Genomic DNA, 23,756 nt, shown 5'->3' with positions numbered 1-23,756 from the left:
TAATATTTGGACCATGAGAATGAGTGTATGCTCTCAGTCCCAGTGAATTATCCTCACGGATTACATTCGGCCACACCGAATCCCTCTCGTGTGATGTACATGCTAGACATAGAAGGTGTAGTAAACTAGCCTTTTCCCATCAATGCATCACAAATCTTAGCGAAGCCAATAAATTATCCGTCTAATTCACGCCTCAAATGTTTCTCTTAAATATAAGGCTTGGAATCATTCTTTATGCAGGATGCAAATGAGGGAAGTACTCTTAAGGCAAACCTAATGGCATGCAAATAAACTACATTTATATTCACCAACAGTACAAGCACATTTGAAGGGAAAAGTTCGATGGACATGAGCTTATCTTTTTGTCCATCCAGACGAGTGGGTAATTCCGGAACAGTTACGATTACCATAAGAATCGGTTCAGTTGACATTACGCAGTATATGGTACACATAGCTAGCATCAGTACAATAAATAGTAGCTCGATTTAATACAGCACATCAATGATGCGCAAGCTCCAGTGGATTCAGAAGGTACTTTGCACACTCTTCACATTTTGGCAGTTAATTTTGACAACTCAATATATATATATATATATATATATATATATATATATATATATATATATATATATATATATATATATATATACACACACACACATATATATATATATATATATATATATATATATATATATATATATATATATATTATATTATATATATGTATATTAATATTCATATAATTCTATTTGTGCATGGCATGGTCTGTGTGTGTACGCATTTGCAGTGTATGCATGTATGTGTGTGTGTGCGAAGGTGTTTGTGTGTGCGTATGTGAAATTCGTTAGCAAAGAACATTCTCATGCACACAAGTGTTTCAAACACAGGAAGCGGATTCATTGAAAGGTAGTCCAAGCAATTTTTTTTTTATCAGTGGAAATAGCTGCAAACTGAATGGAACATTAATCATTTGTGCAGTCCCTGGCTCTTTTCCGAGACGCTCATTTTTGCAGGTCACACTGCAGCAGTAATACAATGGACGGGTCACTCTTTGCTGCTTCTTTGAACTCTTCCAACGAGATCTGGTCGTCGTTGTTCTTATCCATCTTACTGAAGATTTTGTCGACTCGCTGCTCGGGCGTCAGGCCGTCCTCGTTCATCTTCATCATGATAACAGTCCCCACCATCTTGTAGATTGCCTTTTATAAGAAAAACAGAACAAGATGGGTTAAAATCCTTCCAAAAGTCAAATACGCATTGAGCTCTGCTGCTAATAGAGGAAACATTATTCAAATTCCAATTCCTTTTTTGTCAACTCTCTCTCTGACCATGAGAGGGCGACTCACTCCATATATAGAACCATGGTTCTCATCTGGGGTTGACTCAAGATGACTTCAAATTAGGCCTGTCACAATAACACTTTTTGTTGTGCGATATATTGCCCCATAAATAATTGCGATAAGCAATAATATTGTCATTTTAAGACCATTTTATGTCGCTGAATGTATAATCATAATATAACAGCATAAGAAGAAGGCCTGCAAACTTTCAGTTGTCAAGAAACATTTAATTCTTAAATATATTTTCATCATTGACATTCAGTATCAAAATATTAGATTATCTCAAAAAACCTGAATTAATAGTAAATACACATTTATATTATATGTAGAAAAAGACAAATGCACAAAGAACTTTTATGGATATTTTTTTCATCTACATTTTTTTTCTCTGTAAATGTAAGGCTGCATACTACTGCTGATAGTGCACACTATTGCTATTTAGCAGTCACATCTCTGTATGCACAGGGATTAAACCTTTTTGTAGTAGGATTTTAAACACCTCATGACTTCACCACATTATGTACGAGAAGCACAAAAAAACCTTTTTTTCATTTAGATCACTTATATATAATGTTTTTTTATATAAATATAATGGATAATCGATAAGTCAACATATTGATTATTGCAACAGGCCTACTTAAAATAAGGCAAAACAGGAATTAAAACAACCAAAGACAACTAAAAAGCAAGATATTTATAACCAGGATGTCCTTCAAGAACATAAAATAATATCACAATTTCCAGAAACGTCATGTAAATTAAAAAAAAACTTGTGACTCTGGGTATTTTTGCAATTAATATAATTTTTTCAAATTATGCCAAATTGTAACCTCCAAATTATAACCTCCTAACAAGGTTATGCCAAATCAAGTAAATCATAAAACCTAGAAAAATCTGTCAAAAAGTTGAGAACAACTGATATAGAATATATTATATAGCTTATATAGACAGACATGACTGGAGTTTTAATTAGTAAAAAAAGAAGTAATGGCAAAAGTTAAAATCATTCATGAAATAAGAAGTCTTTTTAGTTATTTTTTGCTTTATGTGAGCAAACAGGAGAACAGACAGAATGTTGTACCTCGATGATCTCAAGCATCTCAACTCGTGTGATTTTGCCATCTCCGTCCAGGTCGTACATGTTAAAGGCCCAGTTGAGTTTCTGTTCGAAGCTGCCTCGTGATGTGATGGACAGGGCACAGATGAACTCTCTGAAGTCGATGGTGCCGTCTCCATTCTTGTCGAAGGTTCTGAAAGCATGCTGAGCAAACTTTGATGCATCACCGTAAGGGAAAAACTGAAAAAGAGGAAAACAATAAAAATCCATCAATGGCAATATATATTTCTTTTAGCGGTTTTTATAAACCTTTTTAGAATAACACATGTCTGGTTCTTATTGACTAAAGATTCTTTGATTCTAATAATATTAGACGTTATTACAGTTTTGGTATATTTTTAATCAAATAAATGCAGCCTTGATGAGCATAAGAGACTTCTTTCTAAGAAATTATTACCGATTTCATTTTTTGAGCAGGAGAATTAAAAAGCACTGCGTATTAGGAACGGTAAAATGATTATTGGTCAGAGATTCTCATCTTTACATTTTCTCACATTGTAAACTTCCTTCATACTGCTTCTACTGCTGCGAGGCTTTCCAATGACCGTTTTGTTGCAGCTAGATAAAGACAGGAACTTCACAGACAGCTCTATGAATGCAGGAGGTTTTAGTGGTGGGTGGGTGAGAGCATGTATGCATGCGTCTGTTAACTAAGGCCATCAACGCCCAGCGCAGTGCCTGCCTCTTTGCAGAAGAGGGCTGCAATGCGGACGTGAGCAGTCTAATCGGTCTGTGCTGCTACAAGAGCAGCACGCAGCTCCACTTTGAATGCTGTTAACCTCTCAGTGACTGAGGGCAAAAATGACTGCTCCCAATGCAGACCCAGCCAAAGAGCTATTTGTCACCTATTGTGCCCAAAACACCACTGATTTCCAATCTAATGAGCAACAGGAGGGGGATAAAGGGTTTTTATGCCGGCGCCAAGCTGCAGAGACTCGAGCAAAGTGAAGATTTATAGGCACCACGAACGACAGATATAATATATCGTGTTTTATAAGCCAAAAAAGCAATTGCAAATACACACGAAGGCCTTTTCGAGCGAAATCAATAGCTGAGAAATGCGATTCTTTTCGCTAGATATTTGAGAAGCCAGCGTAAATGTTTTTAAACGTTATCTAACCTCACATTTGAGAGTTATTTGGCTGCTAAATATTAAACGATGAAATCACTGGAGTGTGATGGCAGAGCTGAACTAAGCTAATAATAAATTCGGAGCACTTAGGAACAGATGCCACGCTCAAAGACTGGGAAATGAGATTCTCATAGTTTTCACCAACTGAGAGAAAAGAGTATGTGTGTGAGTGTGTGTGTGTGTGCCGCAAGGACGGCAAAAACCTGAAATCACCTACATAGCGGGGAGCAGATAAAATGAAATTATAAACATACTAAATAATGTCTCTTTAAAAATATAAAAATGCAGAGTGGTTTGTGTGCTTAGGTACTAAGATGACAGAACATGTTATTAGCTCGGTGTAAAAGCAACAGAAGTCAATGGAAAGTCAATGTGAAATACACATTATGTGTATTTCAGGGGGTTCAAGAAGGTTAATGATAGAGTTGAATATTTAATAATACTTTATAAGGAGGCAAACGGGATGTTTTTCAGGAGTCAACATATTTCCAAGAATGCTCTATTGAGAAAAGATGTTTTTCAATTTCTTGCTTTATACTCTACTTCATCTTTTACAAGACAAGAAGGTCCATTTATGTAACCGCATAACATCATGTTTATGCTAAACAAATTCCCTACACTACATGTAACTTTGCTTGGTTATGCAATAAATTAAATTAATTAAATTAAATATGTAAATACATAAAAACTGTAAAAAGATTTTAACAATGTAGAAAAAATGTAAAAATGATTTTAATATTCATTAAATAAATGAATAAATAATTTTAGTTTTAGGTTTTGTTTTGCAAATGTACATTTCTATTAACAAAATGTAACAAAATGTATACACAGTGAACCCTAGTATTTTCACCAGCTAAAAATGCTTCTAGTGTCAGAAAAAAAATATCACTTTACATTGCCAAACATTCATTTTGCCATTAACTGTAATGAAACAAAGGAAATCATACAAGTTTGCAGCAAGAAGAGAATAATTAAATCACGACACAATTTTCACTTTTGTCTGAACTATCCCTTTAAATACCTCAATTCAATTTATCTGCTTTTAAAGATTTTAAATACTGTATGTTTCGAAACATGTTTCTGATTTTCTGTATGTTTTGAACTAGATATACAGAATATTTTTCCCATCGTAGCCCAAAATTAACACGGTAGAATTAGATACACCCCATGCACACTGCAGATATACTTGAACGCGAACCACCTACTCACGAACCCGCTAGCTAAGGCTGATGGGACAGCAGCTGTCTCTGATCTCATCAGAAGTCAGCCAGCACAAAATCAAATGATCGAACACAGCGCCACCCTGTGAAGATGCAGAGCGCTCTCGTATATCAAAGAGTTCACACACTGTCAAACTCCTCCAGAAAACAGAAGCCCTCTGGGATAGCACAGGTCCGGTCATAAGCCCCTGCCAGACTGGCACTGGGTTGAGAAAAGAGAGCTGAGACAGGAAGTAATGCACACTGTGATGTACCCTGCACACATGCAAAATGATTCTCTCATGGGGCTGGTCCTTCTGCTCCATATGGCCTTGCCCTTCACCAAAGCAGAGGAGAGCAAAAGAAAACAAACAAAGTGCAAGTCATGAAGAACTGGAGAGCTGCTGCTGTGCTGCGCGGCCCCCCTCCCTAAGTTCTTCCGTGCAAATCTGGCAGGTTATGAAATGTTTTGTTATGTAAAAGATAGTGTTTTTTTTTTATCTAGGGCATGGCTGTGTGAAATTCTCAACTTTCACATTACATTAATATTCTTCTCTTTACTTTCTTTTGGAGCACCGAATGTAGAAATAGATCCTCACATGTGTACGGTGTCAGAAGGCATGTTATCACGTGGGAATGCCACCTGATCAAGATCTAAGCATCTGTTATACACTCTGATGGGTGCATAGAGGAGAAAAAAAATTTAAAATAATGAAGAATATCATTTTCAGCTTATTTGTGTTTTTTATAATCTTGTCTTACAGTGAGCTGGTTTGTGTGAAAGGAAACAAAACATGACAAATCTGCCATAATTTATTCACTCTCGTTATTTTCCAAATAATTGTTTTCTTTCTTCTGTGAAACAAAAAAGGAGATGCAGACTGTCTCTGCTTTCTTCCATAAGGAAAGTGGATGGCAACTTATTTTGCAAACTATTTTTGCAAACTTGCAAAAATCACACATATTTCAAAGTTTGGAGACAGTATGATTTGTTTTTGAAGAAAACGATACTTTTAGTCATCGAGGTTGCAAACTAAAGAGTTATTCCGCGTCAAAGTTCGGACCATAGCGTCATCATAGCGCCATTTTGTGGAGTATCTGCTGGATATTGTTATTTATGTTTTCTGTCTGTACAAAACGTGTTACAAATTATTAATCAAAGAATCCTGGGAAAAGGCATCATGGTTTCCACAAAAATATGAATAAGAACAACTGCTTTTAACATTGATAATGAAATGTTTACCACCAAATCAGCATTTCTGAAGGATCACGTGACACTGAGGTAATGCCTGCTGAAAATTGCATTTTAAAATATATTCAGATAGAGAACAGTTATTTGAAATTATAATTGAAAATGATAAAAATAAACATTTTACTATTACTGTTTTTAATTAATGTACCCTTGGTGAGTATAAAATATGTCTTTCAAAAAACATCCTAGAACACATTCATTGTATATGCTTTAAGCTTGGTAGAATACATTTCCATCCACTTTTGCTGTATGTAACAGAGCAGCTCAGACATTCTTCCTAACATCTCCTTTTGTGTTTTATTTCTTGGGTTAGACTGACACTGGGGAGTGACTGACAATCAAAGCTTCATATTTGGATGAAATTCCTTTAATGTGCGGATACATACTGTAAACACTTTTAAATAATTAAAGACTCTGAAGCACAGATAGCAAAATAAAGACAACTTTTCATCTATGAACGCTCCTTTCAAAACAGCCCTAGAGTAGAGGCTCTTAATGGTTAAAGATCTGGGATGGTAACTGAAACATTGTGGTACACGGTAGCTGATACATTAGCCACCGTTGTATCTATAAGATATTTAACTCCAAACCGCTCCAGGGTGTCTGTTCCTGCAGTTTCAAAAATTCACTTTGGATAAATAGATGTGCTAAATTAATAAAAATAAACAGAAGGTGAGAGACACTCCCGGTGAGAATACAAACGAGAGAGAGAGACAACCTGCCCTTACGCAGCTGTTGAGTTAAACTTGTTGTGAGGCAAACTGCACCATCACAGAAATGCCCTGCAGACAGACTCCAGCCGCTAAAAGCCTGCGTAATCAGAGCACGAGCTGATGCCAGTCTACACCATCCCTGTCGTGATGCTCCTAATGCAAGCCATTTAACAATGCAAAAGTCATGGATTTTTCATCCAAGTGCAACAGACATGAGAGTACCTGAACTTACTAAACGTGCATAGTGGCACCGAATGCTTGAATATGCATAATGGTGCAAACAGCAATGAAATGAAAAAGTCATTCACTGTTTGTCTAATTAACCTTCATTTGACATATGCTTGACAGACATATTCAAGGCATAACTTCCCTATTTGGCTAATCTGAAGAAATCTAAAGAACCAGATGAAACTAAATTATTTCTCTTTTGTTGATTTTCCTCATTTGTAAATTGCTTTGGATGAAAGCGTCTGCGAAATGACTAAATGTATGCAATGTAAATGATTAGACCAACAATTTCTGATTAATAGAATGAAGACTATTAACTATAATATTAGTTCAACCAAATATAAAAGTTCTCACTCACCCTAAAGCCATAGGAGCTTTGTTTATCACACAACTAAGGCTTCAAGGCTCAGAAAGATAGTAAGGACAATGTTAAAATAGTCCATTTGACATCAGTGGTTCAACTTGAAGCTGAAATTTGTTTAATAAAGTTGCTTTTGTTTTCTTCATGCACAATCATTTTCTTGTAGCTTCATAAATTTACAGTTGAACCATTGATGTCACACAAAGTAATTCTTTAATAATATCAAACATCAATCTGAGACAATTCTACCGAATTATTTATAAATGGAAGAAACTACAATCACAGGTACTTATTGTTTACTTATATTGTTTATTTATAGAGTACATATTACTGTAAGTGTGCTTCATCTTAATTGATCATCAATTTTAATGTTTGAACACAAAATTATATTTATTATAACAACTGTGATTTATTGGTTTTAATAGGCCAGATTTTTTTAACAAATCAACTTCACTAATTGAGTAGTCTACCATCATGATACTTGTAATGACTTTATTAGTATGAGTGATATCCATGACTCAAACCCTTAAACTGTGGCACCGCTAGCAATACGCTCTACTAGTTGAGCTACAGGAACAAAAGACAGCACTGCGGGGTAAAAGTGAGCTCAGCAAGAAATACAGATTCAGATTCCTCCGCTTGCCATCAAGACATGCACCAAAAGCACATTCCTACAACATCTTAGTCACCATGCAAGCTGTCAACACTGTCATCATCGCACGCATAAACCTCCACAGTGAGCAAAGGAGAGACAGCTGTTGAGGGCTCAGCATGCAGTTCACATCAACTGGCTTCTACAGCAGGGCTGACCTCAGTGGTGATAGCGCTAACTGGGTGGATGGTAATGCCTGAGCTGGAAGATTGCCATATCTCTCAACAAAACACACACACACACACCTAAATATTCTGTACAGTGATTAACACAATCATAGGTCTACTATAAGAAGCAACTACAAGATTGTTGCAGCACTCATTTTAACCATCATAATCAATAAGTTATGTATGTTTATTTGAGCTACGTTCCTCATCAGAATAGCTTTTAAAGACACATATAATGTTTTAAGTATGAAAAATAAATACTGCCAAAAATGTTGCATGTTATTTGCTAAGGTTACACTGATAATATTGACATTTTCCAAGTGGTGTATTACGGTATACACCAGTAGGGGGTAACGGTGCTTTGCTAATCATCCAGACACTAACCCTTTTAATGCAAAAAAAAAAAACTAAAAAGGTTTGTTCATCCTTACCAACAAAAAAAAAGACAACTATTAAATTCTAGTGTTTGTTACAGTCTAAATTTAGTGTTGGTTAAATACTATTAGGCATATACTATTTATTCATATTTTGAATTAGCCTTTTTATATTTTCAATCCTAGTCATTTTATTGTGCTTTTGCCTTTTTTTATTAGCTTTATTATAATTTTAGTAATTAAACATACACATATTATTTTATTCATTTTCCAAAGTAGCATATTATTTTATCTGTATTTCTGCAAAGGTACTACAAAATTATCACTTTAAAAACGCATCCACCACCTCCTCTGTATAAGATCAACTGCGTTGGTTTCAATAAAAAAAGCCCAAATTCATGCCGCTGGTTAACTGTGAACTTCACAGGCTTCAGTGTTTTGAAATCATCATAATGTTTTCTTTAGTACGACGTCAACTTAAGAATACCTTATCTACAGTTGTCTCTAAACTAGTACACAAAAAAACAAAAAAATGCTGCACATGCTGTCAGAACACTAAAAGAAGTTTGTCTCTAAACGTATCCTTTTTCAAGCATAATTACTGAAAATATTAAAGCTAAAACAATAACTTACTATTTTAACATAAAAACATGACTTCTCCTTTAAAGATGAAAAATGACCCACTTTGTCACAGAATATAATACTTCACAACCCAAGAAATGTACCAAGAAAATAAATTACACATGACTGGTTCTCATCCACTCTTCTACACGAGAACATTTTAAAACCCTCTTTCTTCCTTTACAGCGAAGTGCTTTTCTTCAAGCCCGTGAATCATGAATAAACAATGTCCTATAATTTATGCAACCTTTCCTTTCCCCCCCAACATACACAAGTTACTTCACGACAGGCCAAGGAAAGCGTTCAGAAGGTGAATGCCACAACGACATGATGTCATCCTCCTGCTGAGAAATGAGTGAAGTTATAAAACTCTCTTATTCAGCAAAAGACAGCGTGCCATCTGCGCTACGTTTAAATTAGCATGATAACGAGCATCGCTAATCTCAGATATGGATTACGTAAACTGATGGTGACATGCTGTTCCGGGGTCGGCCTGCTTTTACACTTGCGTTAGAGCTACGAAGCAAATTCAAGCTCCTCAGATCAACTGTACCTATTGAATTGCTAATAACTGTCTAATTAGCCTGGGAATGATTGAGTAGCGATGGTATGTTATAGCAATAAATGTCTAATTAGCCATTTCTGGGACATAATGTACACATCTGTCTAGAGACATTTTATGCGAATGATTAAATAAACTGTTTGCATATATCCTACGAAGTCCTATTTTCTTTGCAGTCTATAAAAGGTCGTTAAAGCCATGTTTGAATTGCCCGGGGAGGTTTGTTTAAGGCATTGGAATGGAAATTGCAATGTCATGTCATGCGAGTCATGATACAGATCAACCCAGTGGATTTATCTAGATTTCCTCACTTAGTTGTATTTGCACTGCAGTATTTGATGTGATTAGTGTGCTTGATGTGTGCAAGTAGCGCAACTATGAGAATTACATTTTCAATAGCCAGCAAATCTACAGTGACTGCCAAATAACAGATACACTTTACGAAATTACATGTTTTCAAAACCGACTACTCACTGGGATGCCTAAATGACTAGTCGAATAATTGTTCTTAAGGGAGCCCAAAATAAATTACGCTGGCGGTTAGACAGAGTCCAATGAAATGGAGCCCAATGAAAGGGCCTCAAGACATGTTTTTAAATTTTTTTTAATAAATGTTTTCATTTCCTACATTAATTTGATTAAAAGTGACAGTAGAGACTAAATAAATGCTGTTCTTTGGAACTTGCTATACATCGAAGAATCACGTATCATTTTGTGTCCACAAAAACATTGAGCAACACTTGTTTTCAACATTGATAATAATAAATGTTTCTTAAGGACCAAATCAGCATTTTAGAATGATTTATAAAAATCATATCACACCTAAGACTAGAGTAATTGCTGCTGAAAATTCAGCTTTGCATCAAATTATGTTTTAAAATATATAAAAATACAAAAAATTATTTAAAATTCTAAGAGTATGTCACTGCATTTTTGATTAAATAAAGTTTTTGTGAGCATGAACTATAAACTCTATATATAACAAATGTTTTACCCTCACCTTTTTTTAAACCTTTGTTTATATTTGCATTACGAATAAAAATGAAAAGGCACTCTTGAAAAGAAATATTACAATCTTAGTTTGACTTTTGCCTCAATTGTTTTTCTACACTTTTGTAGATGGCAGTGCACCTGTAACCTCTAGGAACAATAGGAAATGTACCACGTTTGGACCCCTATTAAAGTTTACATTCAATATCGAAAAAGACTACAAAATACATTATTAGTATAGCATTATTACTATAATGAGTTTTGCAAGCTACGACATACAAAATAAAGGTGCAGTTCTCCCAAAAATGGAAAATTCTCTCATGAATTACTCACTCTCATGTCAGTCCAAATCCTCAAAACCTTCATTCATCTTCAGAACGCAAATTAAGATAAGAGAGCTTTCTGACCCTGCACTGACAGCAACGCAACTACCACTTTCAAAGCCCAAGATTGTAGTAAGGATATCATTAAAGTAGTCCGTGTGACATTAATGGTTTAAGATCTTTGTTTTTGGAACTATGTAAAGGTGATTAATTAATAACAGAATTTTTATTTTTGGGGGAACTATTCCTTTAATAGACCGAATGACTATATAAATGCATCTACAGCCAGTCCAAACTAACCTTTCAGCCTAATACATTCTTCCTATGATCCAACGTATCAGAGCAGCTCCAGATAGCCCTTAGGCCTCTACAGCGCAATGCATTTCAACAAGCAGATAATAAGGTCTCAAAGGAACGGGACTAAGTTAACACAATATCCCGAGAAGGCGGGTTAGCACCACAAACTGAGCTGACTTCACTAACACAGGGGTCATGGATAATCACTCTCCCCCCTGCACTACTGATTGAATTATATGGGCAGTGTGCCCAAGGGATAATTGAGCTTGGCTGGCACTAGCCTTCCATTACTACAACGGTCCCCAATAGCATTATGTAAACACTTTTTATTCCTAACTGTTCACTTCGGATCTGATTCTGAACGGGAAGAAAAACAAACAGTTAATTTATTTTCATGAACGGCCAGTTGATTTAAAGACCAATACGGAATGCAATTTTCCTAATTCTCTCGAAGTGACAGATATGCTGACGTTTCTGAGAACCGCATTTCTTTTCAGTGCAATCAAACTTTTAATTTAAAGCAGAGGGCTCAATATGGTCTGCATTTGTAATGAGGGTTGAATCAATGGCACCCCATAACAGTTCTGCTTCAGTGAATGTTCACAACAATCAATTCATGCTAATACTTCTTGAGCTTGAGTTACACTGTATTTGTTTATGACTACTTTTTACACTCTGCTATTCATTTTCCCTTTGTAGAGCGATCGCAGTGGAGTGTTTGAGGTTATTCAAACGTAATTCAAAGGCTGCTTGTTCTGACCCCACTGGGAGTGACCTTTGAGCTGGACAGAGCCGTTGTGCCTATGAGCAAGGCATTTAACCCTAGGTGAATATGTCAGATAAAATAGTAATCACAAGCCCCCTTTAACTTGTTCGGCCAATCAAAGCCCTCCTCTGCATGATGTATGGTGCATTTTCATCCCAGCTGACCATAGATCACAGACGAGCACTGTGCTCTGCCAGCAGGAGACCTTGAGGTGACATTGGGAAGAGAAGCACTGGGCTGCTGTAGTGACCGCCAGCTAATCAAGGGAAACATCAGAGCATTTTCCACTCATTCAGCCCTCGCGCGTCACAGGAAGTCATATGGGGCAGACTGCAGTCAACACATGAACACATATTCTAGCCTTCCATTGATGGTAAAGAAAAGCTTCTCCAATGGAATCAACAAATCCATAATAGGTAATAATGGAAAATTATATACAGTATACCTGAAACCAAGTGAAACACAACTCTTATATGACACTGTGGTCATTAGACATCGTTCTGCTGGTTTTAGCTTTTAGTTGGTTTTGGTTGATTTTGATTGACCCTAATAGAACAACACTGTTTCAACCAATGGTGTGAGTTATTGGTGGGTCTACCTGTTTGACTGACCAGTGGAAAACATGAGGTGTGTTCAGTTCAGTTATTTATTTTTGTAAATCATGTAAGTTTTGTAAGTAATGTAAATACTGTTGGATATGTTTAAGTTGTCTTTGCACTAATTAATTTTTTTAATAAGGTTTTTCCGCAACTGCAGAGACCTTGGACTCTTTGCACATCATTGATAGTCACTATTGTTATGCACAATAATAACTCAAGGGTATCACTTTGATATTATGTTCATTATGCAAAATTAAGTACACTGTCATTATCTAAAATAAAGCTAAATGATTTCTGAAAAATCCAATAATATTAAAACCTTTTTAATGTGTGAGTCATACACCCCCTTTGTGAGGCCAACAAATATTCTTCTAAAAAGCCATCATTATGATGATAATTATTATTAAATACCTCAATGTGGTAAAAAATGCTAATGAATTGAAGCCTAAATTAACAAAGATTTATGATAATCATACTAGAAACACAGAAAACTGCAACTGAATAATAAGGCTTGTTATTCCTGATAGGTCATCTTACAAGAATTGTGGATGGGGAATAAAATGGTGTCCTATTGATCGCAGGAAGGCAATTTGTCTCCTTATCCAAGACAACCTTGTGTGACACAGAGGTCCTCCATCTTCTCCACAAAGCTATCATTAAACAAAATGGATACTTCAATAAATCCAGAGTGTGTAGGTCATTCATTATTGCATTCCAACATAAGTCTACTACTGTACTTCAACACACATGGACAGTTGTTCAGCTTCACTTGCCACGTCACCATGTAATTTGACTTTATACCTCTCTTTTAGGTCTATATTTGACAGAAAATGTAATTAAACACAAGAAAAAAAAATGAACATTTCCCAGTTAAAGTAACATGCTATTTAAAGTGATGTCTTCTTTGTGCTAATAATTAAACACTAGAAACTTTGACTTGTCTGGTATCTTTGTACACATAAAACAAGTGCAAAAAAGAAACAGGTCCAGACAGCCTATGCGTGTTTGTCATGCTCAGCATGGGAAAATGAAAGTGTGCTAAATTTAGAAAATCTGCTGGTTGTGACTGCAGTTGGAAGACAACTTCAATGATGCTCCTGTTCTAACAGACGGTTAGAACAGGAGCATCCAGGTATTTATTACGTTATGGGGACCAAATGTCCCCACAAGGATAGGAATACCAGTAAATTATGACCTTGTGGGGACATTTTTAGGTCCCCATGAGGAAACAAACTTATAAGACATACAGGATTTAATTTTTGGAAAATCTAAAAGAGTCAGTAGTTTCCTGTAAGTGGTAGGTTTAGTTGTGGGGCAATAACACATACAGTCTGTACAGTATAATAACCATTACACCTATGGAGAGTCCCCATAAAACATGGAAACACAACATGTGTGCGTGTGCATGAGTTTGTGTATGCGCGCGTTTGATCAGAAGAGGGCAGTGACAAACATAAAATAACCCACAGAACCCTATCAAATATCTTGACGAGCATTTTTGTTCTACTTGCATTGGGTATTTATTATTTAACGTGAGAAAGTTTGTTGTTGTTTTTTTATTGTGATTATTTAGTTTGCAAATAAAACTAAAAATGAATTATTGAAAAACCCATTTTCCAGAAAACACATTTTTGGTAAGACTTTATAATATGGTCCTGTTAGTTATCATTAAGTTTTGTATTACCTAAAATTGACTAACAACTACCAATACATTTGTGACATTTATTACATTAATCTGGATTACTCAAATCCAAAATAAAAGATTTTGTTACATTATATATGTGTGTGTACTGTGTGCATTATGTATATATAAATGCACTCATACTGCATACATTGTATAATATATTGAATATAAATATATTTAATATATAAACATAAATCCATCAAATCAAACATATCTTCACATTTACCGAGAATTTGACTTAAACATGTCTAGCCCCATCACTGTCTATGCCACACCAGGGCCGCAAACCAAACGTCATCCTGTCATTCCACATTCATGTGCTGTGAGATCAGATCGGGGCCGATGTTCGATCCGCCATAGCACTCCGTTCTGCCACACGATGAAGGTCTGAGCTGTCTGGTGAGGATGATGTAACAAACTGGTGTCAAACAGGAGCATGCTGGAATCCTCTGGGAAAGATAATGTCCCCTGCATACCCCATCCCCCTTTTTCTCGAGAGATTTACTGTCACATTTTTGCGTCCTACCAACCACCTCATCACCGTGCATGTCATCTCTTTAACTGCCAATTAGATCTGAACATGCGGCATTGAAGTGCTCCATTCAGCACAAACCTAAAGTCCATTACACAGCACCTCATCACTGTCACAGCATTAACATCTGAAACCGCACCAAACAATCAAACACCACTAGACAAACTGACACCATGTACATACACTTCTGGATACTATTCACATGCGTTGCATCCTTAATATTAATTTCCTGTATACTGTAGTTAGTGTGGCACTCTGAAGTCTGAAGAGACATGCACTGAGGTATTTTACCATGGAGTCAACTGCTAAGAATAGAATGGGAACTTTGCCACATAATGTCTCTTTAAATAGCCAGCCTTTTTTACGACTCCGTGTTCCATTCCATTAATTAGCCTATAATTTTCTGTAAGCTCACCCGTATCAATAGGCAGTGTAATCAGATTCCAGTTCATAATCTGTCCTGATATTTCCTGCATTGTTTAAGATGCACTTGTTATCAATAGTTGCATTGATGTGATCGACACCATCTGACCTCAAAGATAATTGCTGTACAAACTGTATCAAATAGCTGCAGATAATATAGACAGTGGTTCGTTTATCCATAGAAGTGATCTCATCCTCAGTCTAGTCTGGCAACCTATTATTGAAAAAGCATGAATCATTGAAAAGATGCTAAATTTAGCAACCAACATGGATTCCACAAAAACAGAGCGAAAGACAATGCCAGCAATGCCCAAGCTTTGCCCATATAAATCATGCTCGGTTGTGGGCTCAAATTATTCCCTCTATAATTCTATGCAGAGGAGAATAGATTATTGTATAGAAAAACTATAGAAAAACTATAAATATGGTCCAAAACTGGTACAAATAGAGTATCTTAAATACTTGTATACACAAATAAATTTAGCAAAAAGTGTTCATTCTATATAAAATATCTGAAAACTTGTTGTGTGTAAATATGTATATCATACACTAGCCTATATCAGTGGTATAACTTTTTGTTTTTTTAAATATGTCTATATAGATGTCATTTTTATTTTTAGTTAGGAGAAATGTTATCTTGTCATATATTATTATTATGACATTTTTATATAAAAGTTTTGAGATTAAGCAATGTCACACGAGTCGAAAATTTACAGTGATTCTTATTTTACAAAAATAAACAAATAAATCATATTAAAAGACCACATAGTTCAATTAAAAAGTAGGATGACTCATCACTGACCAAAGTCAACCACAAAACACCTCCTCCCGGTATCACTAAGACACAAGCAGTGTAAGTGTTAGTGTACACACACACACACACACACACACACACAAACACAAACACAAACAATCAGTTCAGTCCGCAGGAACTCAGTGCCCTGCTAATGCGAGGTCATCTATTTCCTCTCTCTTGGATTCTAATAAAACTATCTCATTGATATCCTTTTTGCTGTAAAACCCACTATCCCTGATCACTAAAAGGTTTGGCCTATAGAAGGTTTCTGTTATTTATTTTTATTTCAAGCCAATCTGAAAGCATTTCGGTTTCTGAGCAGAGCTGTGAGACGGGTTGTTATTTACTTTGGCTGTTAGTAGAAATGATCTCGCATAATTTCTTTACATAATTCATATTTATATTGTGCAGCAGGTAGTGTCATGTTATAATTGGAACTGCAAGGTTGTACAGTAGACACAAAGTGTTGTCTGCAGCAAAATGTTTCCTTGCCACACAGTCAAAACTGTAATATATATCCTCACAAAACTACTAAAGAGAGAAAAACCCGTCATGGCAGCAACTGTTCGTGCTTGACATGCCATAAAGAAGCCAGCCGTATGAATAGCCAGCTAGCGTAGCCCTGGAGATCTGAATTGAGTTTGGTGCCAGTTATACATCAGACCATCCAACTGAATGACTCAGAGGGCTCTTCCAGACATTTGTAAATCACATGGCACATCTGATGCACTCCTCAGTGACCTCTTCGGTCTGGAGCAAGACCAATGAAAAGCCAGTGTATTATAGTGCGACTAGCATCCCTACCTTAACATACAGCTGCTGGAACTCGTCCAGGTTGAGACGGCCACTGGGGCAATCCTTCAGGAAGCCTTTGTACCACTGTTTGAGTTCATGTTCATTAAATTCTGTGTTCTTCACCAGGTCCTCCATTACCTCAGGGGTCAGCTTGCTGTTCTGTTTCCCCATGGTGTCTGCAAGGCACAGAAATCAAAAAAGCTGTGATCTCACTCTGCCTGGAGCTGTAGTTCATTTTAACTGCGTGAACTGTATAAACTGTATAAAGGTTGTTCTACAAAACTGAGGCCTTTTGTTTTCCACCCATATACTACCATTCAAAAGTTTGGGGTTTTTTATGTTTCTTCTGCCGACCAAGGGTGCGTTTATGGTCAAAAATGCAGTAAGTATTATTATTTTAAGATGCAATTTATCTCTGTAATGGCAAAGTTTAATTTTCAGAATCATTAATCCAGTTTTCTGTGTCACATAATCCTTTACATTCCAGAATTTTTGCAAACTTTATATTTTTTTTTAATAATCTTTTTAGAATTTTTGGACATTTTCCACCCCTTTGCAACCCTAGTTTAAACCATCCTTAATGGAAAAATTATACATTTATTTATAAAATTATACAATTATACATTTCGTATTCATATACCTGGACAAAACATTTAAAACCTTAAAAAAAATTACATCCACTTCGCACATCATAATCACCTTCAAAAACATTAAAAAGTTTCACAGAATGGACCACATTTGAGGACCAGCTCAAGAAGGCGTCCTTTTATAGCGAAGTTTGGATTCAAGGTTTCTTCTTTATCATATCTTATGGAGTATACAGTATATATATATATAGTCAAAGTACTACACACGGAATAGAATGTGACAGAAAGGGATATTAAGCTAAGCGCACAAATACTAATAAACTAAAGGTACATTGCAAGCAGGAATACTCATTTCATAATTAATATCATGGCTAAAATAAATCTAAGCGAGCCGTGCAGCTGAATAAATATGATGGCTTGAATGAGTCACTGTGGATTATATCATTTCATACTAGCTGATTACATTTAAAGGAGGCTTAGATCAGTGGGACAAACAAACCAAAAGTCCAGAGCTTCTATTGCAGTGTTTTTCTTGAAAGATCCCATCATTTTCATTAACAAAAAGCCATTTATACAGTAGTCTCTTAGCACAGGGAAATGAAAAAGCGCCTAGAGAATATTCCAGAATAGACTGTGTCAGTAGATAATAAGTCACTAGACATGAGAGCATTCTCGTAAGAAATCCCCTATTTCAGCTTATAATTATTGTTATAAATTTGTCTGTCCCTTTGGAGGACGAGCAGTGTTTTATCCTGCCCACATGTCTGTAGCACTCTTCCCCCTAGATAGCTGTCACACACGGTGTGCGCCTTACTGTCAGGGAAATGGGTTAATTAAACAAAGCATCATACGCATAATTACCAAAAGGTCATCACATCCTAAGCGTCAACGTGACATTTACATTTTTTGCAAATTGAAAAAGCCCATCCTTCTGTTACATTAATGAATGATACAATGAAAGCAGAGAGAGAGAGAGAGAGAGATGAAAAGCATTGCAGCAGTGCTGCAGATGAAACGCTGAGTAATTCTGCTGCTTTTTAATTTCTTCACCGCTACTAAATCACAGAGATGGGCTCCCATCACATTCGCAGAGGCTCGCGTAAACACTCGATGAGAACATTGTACTTCAAAGTTCATTACAATTAATTTTCAGTCTGAGACTGACAAACGAGCAGCGATGCTGACGATAATGACTACTAATTTAGTTTCCCACACAACTGCATTTTATGTTCGGTCAAATGACTGAGAAAAAAGGCATACAGCTTGACTGTTCTCTAAAGACAGGGATGCAGAAAATACCACTAAACTAACGTTAACACCTTTTAACTTAGTGGAAATGAAGCCACCAAGCCCCGTATTGTGAGTCGGTGCGCTTTTAAAGGCAGGAGCATAACCCGTCTTCAGCTGCAGACTACATTGGAGGCCCGAGTCTTTGGGGAATACCTCTCTTTATGAGGGATCCACCCATGAGAAAAAAGCACAGCATAGCAAATTCAGAGTGCTAAAAACAGCAGCCCTGAAACTGACTATGAATCAGCGATAATACATTGCCGTATAGCTTGTTCCCATTCTGTGAGTGTGATTTATGATACCAAACTAATTAAACGATCAGCAGCATTCCTAATTGAATTCTCATCCAGCTGATCCCTCCGATGTCAAAAACCGACATAAATTCTGTCAAGACACAAAATTAAAAGTTCAAATGATTCAATAATTGGTCAACAGGATCGGCGGCAACGTTTTATTCGCTTATTTCACTGATTTACAGTATTTTTACCAATTGAGGACGGAATAGTTTACTCATAAATTACAATTTAATCATCATTTAGTCATGTCGTGGGAAGAGGTGATTTTCCTCTTTTGGAATTTTTTCCCACTTTTTGGAGTTTTACGGCCCCTGGTCACCATCCATGTTTTCACTGTATAAAAAAGAAGAGGTCAAAACTGTTTTCTTTTGTCGTTCAATTGAAGGTCATATGTTGATGACAGAATGTTTATTCTCGAGGGACAGTTCACACAAAATTGAAACGTCTGTCATTGTTTACACACCTTCATGTTGTTCCAAACCTTTTTTGTGGAACAAAAAAAGATATTTTGAGAGTTTGTCAAAGTGTTTTTATTCATAAAAAGGAGTTCAATGGTAACCAAAATTGTTCGGATACAAAAATATCTCAGTTTGTGTCCCACCAAAGAAAGAAAGTTATTTAGGTTTGGAACAGCGGATGAGGATGAGTAAATGCTGATGTAACAATCATTCTTAAGTGAACTATCCTTTTTAATTTAAACGCTCATCTAAGCCATCCGAATCTTGTAGCGAACGGTTTTATAGGGTTGCGTGAGAATCTTTTGTCTTAAGCCTGTGAAAATTGTCTTTGCTGCAGTGCCAAAACTAAGACTCAAAAACTTCAAAACCTTAAAAAACGGGTTTCAACATTTAGGATTTAATTCGCCCAGTATAAATAATAATAAGATGCAAAAAAAATGAGTTATTGCTACTTGTTGCATCATTCCAGACAAAAAAAAAGTAGTGTTCGACTGAACAATAAGGTCCATCTGATCTACTGATACTGTTTAAAAGAATTGGCCACTGCAGGCTATAAAAGGAACCGAAGAGCCCGTCTACCTAAAAAGCAATAGTCCACTCCATTTTCCATTTAGACTGCATCAGTGCTATTCCTGCTGCAACAGGAGAGCAGAGAGAATACTATGTCCCCTGTGACTATACCACACAGGTTAAATCGATCTCTTAAAATGATTTTGCCTTTTCACGCGACACTGCTGTAATGCAGATAGATTAAACTGATCTTTGGCGCACACAAGGACTAGCAGTGGTTCAACCGAAGTAGCGGCAGTGCGATGGAGAACACATTCTGATCTGCCGTGTGTATATGTTGAGCTCTTCTTATGTTTGCACCGCAGAAAATGCTGTGTTATGACCAACACAACAATGCGTTATGTTGTACAAGCATCTGTGTCATTTAAGAACCGACTAGCTGGCGTTATGATGACTATGCAAACTGAGCCCTGTCCAGAGATCAAAAGGCGTTTTAAACCCGAGCCGACTCATCACAACAGCGTTCCCATCCACACGAGCCTGACAGATTATGTCACATGTGAATTTAGCCAGCCAAATGATTTAGCGCATCCATCTTATTCAGAGAGTCACATTATATAACAAATATTTCAGTTATTTCATTATTTTACAGTATGACCTTGAGAGTGTAAGATTGTAGATAACTGATTATATTATGCTTAAAATTTCACTACGCTGTCATTTCTGCTCTATCACCCTTGTGCATTATGCATAGATCCTGCAGTATAAGAAAATGCATTCATCTATTTAACTTAACTATACAGCAGCGATATCACAACATTATGATATCCTCCTAATTTAAAAATCCTGAAGTAATCTTGTCGGAATTTCTTGCTGGAAGTGATATTATCGGGAAATTCCTATAGGATTCCATCAGAATACTAAACGCTAAAACTAGATATTAAAAAGAACAGTACAGTTACCCCTGTAGGACATCAAAATAAATTTAAAGTCAATGTTCAGGGTTTCAAAGCTCCTTTTTGGATTTTCTATAAGCAAAATAAAATACAAGCAGCTTTCTGATTATGGCACAATAAAGAAATAGGAAATAAGAATCAAACAGTAATTGTATTAGATTCGTAAGGTTCTTCTTTTAGAATCCTTTCGCGTCGATTCCAAATTCCAAAAAGAATCCAGTTCTCTTCAATTCAGTTGGGGTTTTCTGACTCCCTAATCTGTCAAAAGCATACAAAATAAATTGTATGCACCAACCTGTGCGGACAAATACATTTCTCACCTAGCTCTCTTATGGCACACAGTCGATAGCTACGTAAGACACACAGCTGTCTCAGACGTGTACACCTGGGGCCATTGTCAACTAATGTCCATTCATTTGACAAGGCAAGCTCCCATTTTTTGACCTCAACTTTACTACTGCGTCCTCTGGTACCCCTCCGGATGTCACAAACAATACCAATACCACAAAGGCATCTGTAAAATAACCACACAGTTCATTCTCTTACAATAAAGTGGATTAACGGGGCGAGGGGGTCTGTCTGTACAAAAGTATTCTCAAATATCATAATTATACACAATTGAGATTTATCAACGCTGCAGGCAGGCTAGACGAACCGGCTCGACCATCGTCATGTCAATCCATAAAGACTTTCTAAAGGTTTCGGCAAAAACACACAGTCATTGAGGGTCTTACCGAAAAGGAGAGCCAAAAGGAGGTCTGACGATTCCTGCTCCGGGCGACTGTAAAAGGTAAACGCGATGGAAGTGCTCACTAATCGGCTGACAGCTGCGGTGAGGTTTCTTCGGGGTGAAAGGGAGAGACGCAGCGATTACCGCAGCGAGGACAGTCCACGCGCAGCGCTCGAGGTGATGTGACGCTATAGATATACAATAGAGCTCAGCGTCGGTCTGCGCTCATCACCAGCAAGCCCTCTCGTGTTTTCACAGTGCTCCGTGAGCTCTGCCGTGGTGTGTGCTCTTTTGAGTGTGCGCAAATTGTGCCTCTTCTCGCTCTGACCGAACTCGGATAGAGCAACGATAGAAAATGACATCAGCAAGTCAGCTAGATGCGAAAGTCTCGGGATCTTTGTCATTTATTATTTTTTTCTTTTTTTTTTTTGATGCTGTTGTTCATTTAATTATTAATAATTAGCCGATGCGTTATTATACAGGTGCAGGTGATCTGTTCTTGAAAAAAATTAGAATTTAGAAAGAAAAATGTAGGGGCAAAATAGTTACGATTTAAACAGTTACGCAGATACAAGTGAAATCCTTATCAGGCTACATGTTATACATTTTTGAAATGCAAATGCACAGTTATAAACAATCACATTCGCTGGTGAAATGTTTTGTATGGAAATCGGGCGAAAAGCGGTCATCCGTTGTTGCTATGGTTACCTCAGACTCTGCGAAATTTTCACGCGATTATTTAAAAGTCGAAATATAAGACCTAATTAACTGTACACTTTGGTAGAAACGTTTTGCAAAAAATTGCTGAAAGGATTTACCAGAACAGAAAAGTTTATTCTCATAACAACATCGTTGTTACTTCCTGTTCGCACAGAATGACTAAAACTATTTCTTATGCATGCCAGGCCAGTATTCGACATGGTATTTCGTAAAGAAACACCACACGTCTGCACACGTACCTACTGAACATGCACATTTGTAGCTTACAGTGATGATATGATATGCTTACTGATTTCAATAACTTGCACCTTAAAACAGTTTTTAAATGTGTGCATTTTCAGGACACCCTAAATGCGATTGGGTAAACGAACAACCAAATACATAAAAGGATTTCAATTTTTAGTTGAAACCTGTGTCCTGGAAATACCCCCCAGAACTGCTTGAACTTTACATAGACTGTTTTTGAAATCAACTTAATTCTTAAAGCATAAGAAATATTGCAAAATTAATCATATCATGAAAAATATGTCAGTGTTACTGCAGACTGAAAATGATTAATGTTTTAATGTGAGTACTTTCATCATAGATGTAACATAACAGAATGTATTATTAGGCATGTCTGTTTTATATCTAGCTTTCCTTTGTTATGCCAGAGATTAAAAAAAAAGAAACAAACAAAATTCTCCTTTTCAGTTTAATATACATAAACATTGACCCTGCCACAGTCATTTCACATCTGAACTTAGCGATGAAACTAATCTATTTTTCATCATTACAGGAATGTGGGTTCTTTCTTGGTTTCTTCGAAATTGTGATATGTGATATGGTTCTTACACACTCGTGGTCTGACAGTTGAGTCCCATGACAGTTTGTACCTTTAAGTTGTTTGCTTACCTTTTCCAGATGGTCAATGTGAAGAAGTTGAAAAGTTACGAGGCAGTTAGCAGTTTTCCTCTCTTTTAGCTACATCTACGGGGTGTTGTTTGTCATTTGCACATTTGTTGAAGTCAGCACCATGGTTAGAGATTTTCTCCCAATGCAGGCATCAATAAGGAGACCTATAAGCTTGAGGAACAGTCAAAGACCTGTTAAAGTATAAAGCAAAAAACTTCTTTTGAAAAAAGGAAACAATTCTAGAATGTTTCGTGACCTACCTACTGAGAATAAAAGAGTCAAATGGAAAAGACGAGAACAGCAAAGTGAAAAATTAGTTCTATCCTGTGCTTTTATTTGTTGGAAAGCATGAAAGGAAGCAGTTCTGAAACCATCTTTTTTTATAAAAA

General features: G+C 36.4%; 1 protein-coding gene across 1 annotated transcript; it reads right to left on the bottom strand.

The window, feature by feature from the left end:
* Window positions 1-728: 728 nt before the first annotated feature.
* Window positions 729-22,076, bottom strand: vsnl1a (visinin-like 1a). The gene is made up of 4 exons (XM_043220355.1): window positions 21,758-22,076; window positions 16,936-17,102; window positions 2,425-2,640; window positions 729-1,202 (listed from the first exon to the last, which is right to left on the bottom strand). Exons 2-4 carry the CDS (start codon window positions 17,095-17,097, stop codon window positions 1,005-1,007), a joined length of 576 nt encoding a protein of 191 aa, XP_043076290.1. The 5' UTR covers window positions 17,098-17,102; window positions 21,758-22,076; the 3' UTR covers window positions 729-1,004.
* Window positions 22,077-23,756: the final 1,680 nt, after the last annotated feature.

This window comes from Puntigrus tetrazona, chromosome 20, assembly GCF_018831695.1.
Source record: "Puntigrus tetrazona isolate hp1 chromosome 20, ASM1883169v1, whole genome shotgun sequence".
In the NCBI taxonomy this organism is placed as follows: domain Eukaryota; kingdom Metazoa; phylum Chordata; class Actinopteri; order Cypriniformes; family Cyprinidae; genus Puntigrus; species Puntigrus tetrazona.
This window is presented reverse-complemented; position numbering and strand designations above follow the sequence as displayed.